The sequence below is a fragment of the Centruroides vittatus genome, unplaced genomic scaffold, assembly GCF_030686945.1.
Source record: "Centruroides vittatus isolate TY-2023 unplaced genomic scaffold, ASM3068694v2 contig_392, whole genome shotgun sequence".
Lineage (NCBI taxonomy): Eukaryota > Metazoa > Arthropoda > Arachnida > Scorpiones > Buthidae > Centruroides > Centruroides vittatus.
The window spans coordinates 1,084,925-1,094,746 of record NW_027122208.1 but is presented as its reverse complement, the minus strand read 5'-3'; the positions used below and the strand labels follow the sequence as shown (position 1 = coordinate 1,094,746).

The window sequence follows — 9,822 nt, the reverse complement described above, 5'->3', positions numbered from 1 at the left end:
CAGTAGCGACCGGTCCGCCTTACGTAAACGAAACAAGCTACGACTTAGAATCTCGCCCTACAAAGATATTCTCTTATTTAACGGCGCTACGCATTTTTTACGCGGGAATCGCGCGTTTTAAAAATCTAGCCACGAGTCGCTTAGCTTTCCCGGCGACGTTCGACGGCGCCGTCCGTTATCGTATTTCGTTTAAAAACTTTTCGTATTTTTAACTATTATAAAATGGCGAAAAGCTTAATTTTCGAGATAAGGACGGGTTTTATAAAAAAAAAAAAATTGTAAATGCTAATAACGAGTAAAATCGTCGTTAAATCGGATCCCGTCGCGGATACGCGCAAACCCCGTTATCTCCCCACCCCGCGGATTTTAATCGCCGAAATTTAACGGCATCGATCCCCGTAATACGCACGCCGCCCCGCAAAATTTCGGAAATTTTCGACAAAAAGCGTAGGAGTTATTAAGCTTCGAAGAGGGTAAAGAAAATCCTACCCCCACGCGCGCTAACGTACGGGAAAAAATCGAATTTTTTGCATTTCTCGACGTTTCCGGACGTTCCGATTACAAAAACGTAAAATTCTCGGAGGGTCATTTTCGAAATTAACGAGGATATCGAGACTCCGTAATAAAATTTATAGCGTTTCTCGTTTAGCGAGAAACTCGAAAAGTCGATTAAGGCATCGTTCTCTCGACCTCCGCTCTCCAAGCGGAATAATCTCCGACGGATTTCGATTATAATCGACCGATTGTCGATTAGACCGGCACGGATCTAATTCGAGCGACGGGGTGTCCCTTAAATCCAGGTTTTACCGCATTATATAACTGGTATAAAATTCAGAATTGATTGCAATAGGTAAAAAGAAGTTACGACTATCGGCGAAAACTGCCGTATACAATTATTCGAATCTAAAAGATTACCGTTTTTACGAATTTAAGCAAATTGTGCCCGCCTCCGCGCCCAACTTCCGGGTTTCCTTTCGCCTAAAGCAAAATCTATTAACAGAATATTTCTAGTCGTACGAATTTTTTATCCAAAGTAAATATACGTTTTTGTTATTTTTAAACGATTAAGTACGATTTTTTGAAATTATGCCCCGCGGGAGCAAATAGGACCTTTTCCCGTCTGGCCGGCCCGGCCGAACCGACCGCGGACCTTTTCGGACCGGCAACGCGGTTACCGGAGAGCCGGGGACGGACGATATATCGACGTAAGAAACGGACCGGCCCGAAAAATTTCTTCCGTCCGGATTCGAACCCGGTTCCCCCGCGGAGGCAGACTGGCGTCTTAGCCGCATTTATTTTGGTGGAAAATTTTTTAAAATATTCAAAATGCGTTAATGAATATTTACTAAAAATAAAAATATTTTTGTCTTTAGTCAGTTTATTAAATAATGTCAAATTAAAAGTAAAAGATTGGTCGTTCGAGATAAACGGTGGGAACGTCGTCGAATAAAATTCACTAAATAATAAGATTATCGTCTTATCTCGTCTCCAAATGTTAATTCCGACGTCCGCTTTGGAAAAATTCGGCCGAAACTTCCGACAGTCGTAAGTGTTAATAATTTTATACGTAACGCCTAAGCTAACGAATGACTCGTATTTAATATTCGACCAATTCTATTCCGTCTTTTATAATTATTTCCTAATTATTACGTCCAGCGGTAAAGATATTTACCATCGAATTCGTACGTGTTACTTTCCCCGGGTTATATGTAACGGAGGGGAAGTACGGCCACCGGCCAAAAAACCACCCTGCCGAGATTCTTCTATTTTTCGACTCGGGCACTTGGAAATGCCAAAAGCGGTTCGGGGGTTTTTTCCGTACGCGCGAACGGGTGCGGGGGTGGCCCGATTTCGTTCGCCCGTTTCCAAGCTTACCGACTCCCACGCCTTTTGTCCGAAATGTCCGAAACTTCTCGGGGTGGTTTGCGTATTAGGGGCGCGGATGCGATTAAATTTTAGCCATTAAAGGTCGAGGGAATGGGAATTCGGAGGGGAAATTCGGACGTAACGAAGATTTTACTCGTTATTAGCGCTGGCAATTTTATGTATAAAATTCGTTTCTACTCTCGAAATTAAGCTTTTTGTCATTTTATAATAATAAATAATAATAATAATATAAAATTTTTAAATAAAATCTCGTAACGGATGGCGCCGCACACAATTTTAAACTTCGATGGGGAAAGTTAAGCCACTCGCCGCCGGATTTTTTTATAAGTCATTCCGTCGAGCAATTTTATTTCTCGCGCGTCGACGTTGTTTAGCCCCGTTTATTTAATTAATAATTCGGAAATTTTCTGACGTTAAAAGTAGATTCCTTCGTTAAATTAATGTTTAATTTTAATATCGTTTAAGAAAAAATCATTTAATACGTCTTAAACGCGGGCTTTTATCGGTCGCGTTTTCGAGATTGGAAATTGCCCGCCTCGCTACGTACGTCGGTACGGCGCGTGTATATATACGCGTCGCGATTAAATTCTATATTTGGGGCAAAAAAGATGTTAGGGTGGGAAAACCCCCTAATTCGCTTAACTTAATTAAGCTTAAAGCGTAGCCGGCGGGACGCTCGAGGTGGCTACCGGGGAGCCGGGGAAAGAATCCGGTCAAGGGTATAATAGATAATTAGAGGCTTATTTATCAAAAATCGAAGCCATCTTTGGCACTTAAAGATCGCTTCGGGCCGAACACTCTCCGAGAAGGTAAAGCGGTCGAAGCCGATCGAATTACTAATCGCGGCATTACTTCGTTTAAATGCTATTTAAACGTAAAACTTTTTACGGGACAACGCGAAAACTTTAGTTATAAAATATCTATATTAAACTACCGGCAGAAACATGGCTATCGTTACGCTCTACGTGCTACCCATGTTACTCGGAAGAACGTACGACGTCGGAAAAGACGTAACGGGAGTCGATATATTCTCGAAAGAAGACGTAGCTAATGTTTTGGTAAGTAAATAATTATAAATACCCGAAAATACCTTAGGTAATTCTGAAGTTTACCTTAATTTCTTTCAGACTATAAATAATTATAACGCCAATTCTCGCTACGCGTTAGTCGGAAGATCGAACGAAGCTAAAAGTTTTTTAGACGTCTCCGGAAGTTTATCGTTGAAGATCAAAGCTCTGGGGCTGAAGATTAGCGGCGGGGGCAGTTATTTACGGGACACTTCGAAACGCAGTGAAATGGCTACGGAAAACGTTTGATTTCTATGATTAAATTTAAATTTATAGTTCTCGGCATAAAGGTGTGTGTGTCTTACAGTTAAATAGAGTCTGAGTGAGAGTATGAAAAGAATCGTTTTATTTTACGAAACCGCAGGTAACTAAGACTATGCATTCGAGGATCAAACCTTTATCCGACTGGAGAAATTTTAAAACTTTGGGTACGCATTTTTGTCGAAGTATTACTTACGGAGGAGATTTAATAGCTTCTTTAGTATTTAAAGCGGAAAAAGAGGAGGATAAAGAAAAAATACAGGCGCACGTTCGGGGAGAACTTCGAGTCGGTGGCACTTTCGACGCTGATATACGAGGTAAGAAGATTTTATTACAAATTTATAATTTACATCTTAAGCTGGCGTAGTCGAAGGGTTAAGAGGTCGGCTTACCTCTCCGAAAGACTCGCCACTCGACTGCGCCGTCGCGAATCTGGACGGATCCGCGACGAATGTGGAAAAAGGCCCTCTTAGAGGACCTTCTAAACGGGGCCTTTTTCTCGAGATGGATTTCACTTAATTTTTTCGTACGAAGTTATAATAAATATTTGTAACACTCTATAACCGAGTGCGCTTACGTTGTATATTTTATAGATAAAAAGTACATTTTTATATCGTTAAACTGCTTACGAATTAATATTACTTTATAATACGAATGTTTCATTATTGTCGAGGTTAATGTTACCTTAGGATCCAAAATGGCGGCCAGGGAAATTTTTCCCTACTTCGGAGACTGCGACGGGGAAAAAATTTTCCCTCCGTTCAAGATGGCCGCGGTTCCGGCCGCCATCTCGAATTTCTCTGCAGACTCCGCGGATTTTTTCACCGAAATAAACAATAAAAAACAACAAAAAGAGGAGTTTTTTACTCACTTTTCGATTGTTCGATATTCTGAGTATGATCTGTTTGGGGGTCGACGAAATTTTTCGAATCGTTGACAGTTCTATGTTCGACCACTACTTCTTCTATGTCGTCAATATGCATATATCCTTTCCATTCGTCCGTTATTATCGTACTGCCGGAATTCACGTACAGTCAAACCTGTTTTTATGCGCTCTTTTTATGTGCGATTTTTATTTGTGCGATTTTTTTAATGCGAATTTTTAATTTGTGCGGTATAGTTGGCGACTAGTCTCGTGCGATTCGTCATGTCTCACGTTGACTTATTATAGCTAAATAAACTTATTATAGCATAAATGCACTTATTATAGTAATATTATTGCACGAATATGCGAAAAATGAAATAATTTACTTTTTAAGTCAACAAAACACCACCTGGACAAAAATATGTAAAACAGAAGATAGACCAGACGATGCAGTTAAGTGCTGACATCTGTTGTCAATAAATTCTATTTCGTACGGTTTTGAGTTATTTTCTATGTGAGACTTTTTTTATGCGGTCCCTGTTGACCGCATAAAAAAATATTTTTTAATTGTGTTGCGAAAACTATTATTTACAGCCATTCGTGAAGTTTTGCGAGATTTTTTTTAATGCGGTCCCTATCCCCCGCATAAAAACAGGTTTGACTGTATTTATAAACGATCCGATTCACAGTGTTTTCTGATCTGTCGTTCACCTGACATACGAAGCAATTCTTATCTTCATCGCAATGAATGCGAACGGACTCGGTCGGTTGTATGCCTAATTTTACAGCAAAACTCTATGCGTTATCGATACGGGAAGGCAAACCTAGCTCCGAAAAGTCGTCTTCCATCAACTTGTAGAAATCACGGGAAGTGCATCTCGACCAAAATTCGTCGTTGCAACTCAAATCGGCAAAACTAGTCATTATCGAACAATTGGCAATAAACTAAACGAGGGGAGGTAAGGATAGGGAAAAAACACGCTTTTTCCTTAATTTCTGATTACTTGGTTCTCTAACTTTTAGGATTAAATTGTTATAAAAGAAATAACAGTACTTACTAATACTGGAGGAAATAATAATAATAAATATTCAACGATAGCAATTTGTGTGCGAATGAAATATCGTTACGAAAAAAAAAACACACAGCAATTAATCCAATACGCAATTCGTCGCAACACAGCAGTAAACGATTCCAACTGGAAACTAGTCGATTTGCATAAAATTGCCCAGAAATGACCAGAAATCACGTCGCAGATCATGCATTTGCATATTCGTTCGTAACACAGCTACGAATTTCCCGCCGATTTTACTCTCGCCCGACGTCACGAAAAGGCTCCCTCTACCGTCGCAAATTTACACACTACCGTCTCCGTTTCGAGGTTACAGGATACTCGGCAACGTCGAACGCAGGGTAGAAACCGAACGGGGAAAAACTCCCCACGTCGTCGACGTCGCGACTCTAGGGAAAAATTTTTTCCCGTCGCAGTCTCCGAAGTAGGGAAAAATTTCCCCGGCCGCCATTTTGGATCCTAAGGTAACATTAATTAACCATTGTCGATAACGTATTTTTCTTCCGATCGACGGCTTATCGTAGTCTGCGGTGTCTGTTATAGATATAATCTAAGGTTTATATTTTAATAATTTCCGAAGGAAAATTAAGCAAGTTACAAGAGGATCTTAAAGGAACCGCATCCATGGAAATTAATTATTACGCTACCGTGCCCGTTCACGGAATACCGAGAACCTTGAAAGGCCTTATGGATATAGTAAGTAACTTTCCCCGACACGTCAAAGATATCAACGACGGATTAGGAGTTCCTTTGACGATGGAGCTATATCCACTTAGCTTCTTGGATACTTCCTTTCCTCCGGAGCCGCATAATACGTAAGCTTAAATGCAAATTTTCGAATTTCACGCTATTTCTTTACGTACCAAACTTTCTTTTCGCCTTTAAAGTATTTTAGAGCCGTATATGGAACGTTTAGAAGTTCAACTAGACGACCTTCTGGCTACGGAACAAAGTATGGCCGACTGGTTATCGAAGATTCCTCCGTTGCAACCGCCTAAATTCCTCCAATCGGTACTTCAATTTAGTCATTATTTTAAATTTCGTTACGGCTTATTAAATATAGGCTATTTGTTTTACGACAGATCAATCGATTTAAAGAAAAAATTCAGAATATCGTGGAACAATTTCGCCAAACCATCTCCGATTTAGATATATCGTCTTCCGGAAGAATCGAGCAGTTTCAATCGGCTTTTCGGCTCTATCAGGGAGACGATTCGTCCCTTCCGGATAAATATCTACGTCAATTCCTACGGCTTAAAAGTCGACTGGTTAGTACTTTTCTTTTAGTGAATTATAACAAGTGTCGGTTTTAGGGATAGGTAATTTGTGCTAAGGTTTCGCTAACCATCGAACACGAGTGGTACGAATTAACGAGATAAGGCAACGCGACACTCGAGCGATAAGCCAAGGAGATGCTTTCCGACAGGATTTTCTGCGGGAAACTAGCCTTTACCGAGGTGTTAGATAAACGAAGAAAACTCGGTAAACGCCACGTTTCTAGCCCGTTTGTCGGGCGCGAACCGGCCACCGGCCACCGACTACCGGTATTCGTTAACGTTATCCACTCCGCCAAGGGCGGTGCTCGCGACGGAGTCGACGGACGGCCGCGTGACCGAGCAGTTTTAAGGTGGCAGTCTACCACCGCGAGAGACCCGGAATCGAATCCGAACGGGTCGATAAACCACAGAAATTTTTCGGGGGTTGGCTCGTCCGAATATCGGTTCCGTCCCCACATCGGGATTTGGCCGCGGCCGGCCGGCCCAATCCGTAATGGGCTGGCCGTAAATGGTCTTCTTAGTGCCCACAGGACAGAAAGAAAAAAATAGAGGTGGTTAAAAATTTCCGAGGACCTAGGTATTAGGTAAGATTCTGGATCTTGTAAAACTGCAAATATGGTGTGATATGGACTTAGGAGATTACTTTTATATATATGTTAAGTCAATTCGAAAGTCTGGTCAAACCTAAAACTGCCAATAAATATTACATATAAATATTCATAGAATTTTATACTTTAAGAAATTAATACAGCAGCCGACTAATTTATAAATTTATTTATTTTTAACACAGGAAACAGAATATCCAGGTATGTTAATTACGATATTAAATTGCATTTTCTACCATTAATAAATAATACAGAAAATAAAAACTATAATTTATTAACAGAAATTCGATCGGACTTCGGGGGCGCAAAATATATTAACTGGGGGCAAGAAAATTGCGAAAATCCCGGTGTGGAGACGTCGTATTCCGGAGTCGTGGCGACGACGGAGAAAGATTCCTTCTGCCTTCCGTCAGATAATTATCTAGAAGATGCGAAAATTGCTCGAACCAAATTTACTCCGATTATAACCGACGTTAAATGTTCTTTATGCAACGCGATTAATAGAACCGTTACGTTTGTTCAAGCGGGAAGAAAAGAATGCCCCGAAGGTTGGACTTTCGAGTACGAAGGCGTATTAGTGGAAGCCGGAACATTCTTGTGTATGAATGGCGTAGAAAATACAGAAATGGCCTTTAAACGCGTTACCGCTTCTTGCGGAATTCTCCCTTGCGATAAGTACGAAGGAAAACGGCTAAATTGCGTGGTGTGCACTAAATAAAATGATTTTATGCTCGCGTAAGATCCAATTAATCGAGTAAAAAATAAACGATTCGTTTCGAATCTAAAATAATGTGTTAAAAATTCAAAACAATTTATTAAATTTCTAAGCCAAATTTCTGGAAACAGAATTATCAGAATAAATGTATTGAATATTAATTAGAGAGGCTTTCTTTTGCTACTTATTTTGAATAAATGTAATACATAGAATATTTATTTATTAATTAAAGAAAAAGTATTTAAAATTGTATTTTCTGTTAGTAAAAATAACACGAATTTATAGGGATAGGAACCGGTACGGGCTCCTAAATCTTCTCGGACCCGAGGAAAACTCCCTTACGCACCGTCCAGTTAAATCGTAAACAACTTTTACGAAGTTGTTACCGGCAGTTTTTAAGGAAATCCGGACAGACAGTTTGAAAAATAATTTAATTGCGCGTAACTGCGTTTTTAGCATTTATACGCAGAAAAATCGTAAGCATTTTTTAAACATACGGTATACGTGACATAAACCGAGGTCGCTACTGCCATCTGGTTTCGTTAAAATAAACTACGGCGTTTATTCGATAATTTTAAAACGTTTCGAACTTTTTCAGTTTCGAAGAGACTTTGTAATTAAGTAGATCGACAGGAAATTTCGATTCTGGTCCGAATCGTCGTCACGTTCTTTTTACACGACACTAAATTTCTCTCATTATCCACAGAAACGGAAATAGACAGATACCGGACCTCGGAATACGAATGTGGTAAAATCTACGAGAAATCCGGAATCGAATTCGGGCTAGTCGATCTAAGAACCTTTCGTGAGGTGTAAATACCGGATGAGTCGGAGGCCACGTCCCTCGCCATCCGGAAGAAAAAGGCCCTCTTAAGCCTGGACTCCACATTACCTGAAAACAGAAACTCAGAAACAGAATTCCTAAATTATGATCTTGTTTTACGCTAGATCTTGGACGCCGCGTGTCGGCAAATACCGCGTAAATCTGTGTTCCACACAATTAATTCCAACGATTGCCTGGCGTGGCCTTAAAGGGCTGGCACGGGACCCGAGGATAGACCCGGACTCTTTAGCCATTATATTTCGAACAAATGAAAGACAGAATGTTTCTTTATTAATAAAAAGCAGTCTTAAAAATTTTACTTTCTGTCAGTAAAAATAACACATAAGACTGTGCCCTCTTTTTTTTGTTTCGTCTTAATAATTTTTTCTCAAATTGTTTGTAATTTTTATTGTATTAATTTTACTCCGCAATAAATTACGTTATAAAAATACAGTAGACCCCCCTATAACACGGTAGATACGTTCCGTGTTATATGAACCTTGCTGTACGAGCCCTTAAATATATGAGCCAATTACAGCCCGGCACGTGTGCAGTTTAGGAGCTACGGCCGTTTGGAAGGTTTTCTTCCATAAAATTAATCGATTCTAAAATAATTTGACTCAACATTTCCAAATCGCGTATAATTTTTTGGGAATAATCCATATAAATTATGCTATAAACAAAAAATCGTTGGATTACTTACCGAGTGTGCACCGTTCGAAGACGCCATTGCCTAAGCTAGTTTTCGTCGCGGAGCGACTCGTCGAACGGCGGATGCATTTCCTAATAAGTTATTCTTTCTGCGAAGAATTCGCTAACTTTGGAGACATCATTAATAGAAATATAATTTTTATGGCCATTGAATAATACTGTAAATGTTGTTTCCACAAGAACTGTATAAAAATTTATCAATACTTTCCCTCCAAAACTCTCCGTATACACGCGTGGCGCTGGACGGCGGCAAGTAGTTCGGCTGCTAGTCCACTATTGGTCCAGATTCGACCAATCTTGTCGCGACACGAGTCGGCGATGAAGTTTTACCGTTTTATACGAAACCGATGGCAATTTTTTCGCCGTGTTATAGGAAACCGTGTTATATGAACCCGTGTTATAGTGGGGTCTACCGTACCCAGAGTGTACGTTAATAGGCAGGATCACCCTACGTATCCGAGCTAAACGAACAAATTCGCATAAATTAGTCTGGCGTAAAACAAGGCCCTAATACATCTTATTTAATTCTACGGGACGACTA

General features: G+C 40.1%; 1 protein-coding gene across 1 annotated transcript; it reads left to right on the top strand.

Annotated features, from left to right (window-relative positions):
• The first annotated feature begins 2,783 nt into the window (after window positions 1-2,783).
• Window positions 2,784-7,788, top strand: LOC136976009 (uncharacterized). The gene is made up of 8 exons (XM_067271208.1): window positions 2,784-2,945; window positions 3,015-3,197; window positions 3,319-3,532; window positions 5,731-5,965; window positions 6,038-6,161; window positions 6,233-6,418; window positions 7,218-7,233; window positions 7,314-7,788. Exons 1-8 carry the CDS (start codon window positions 2,832-2,834, stop codon window positions 7,748-7,750), a joined length of 1,509 nt encoding a protein of 502 aa, XP_067127309.1. The 5' UTR covers window positions 2,784-2,831; the 3' UTR covers window positions 7,751-7,788.
• The last annotated feature ends 2,034 nt before the right edge of the window (window positions 7,789-9,822 follow it).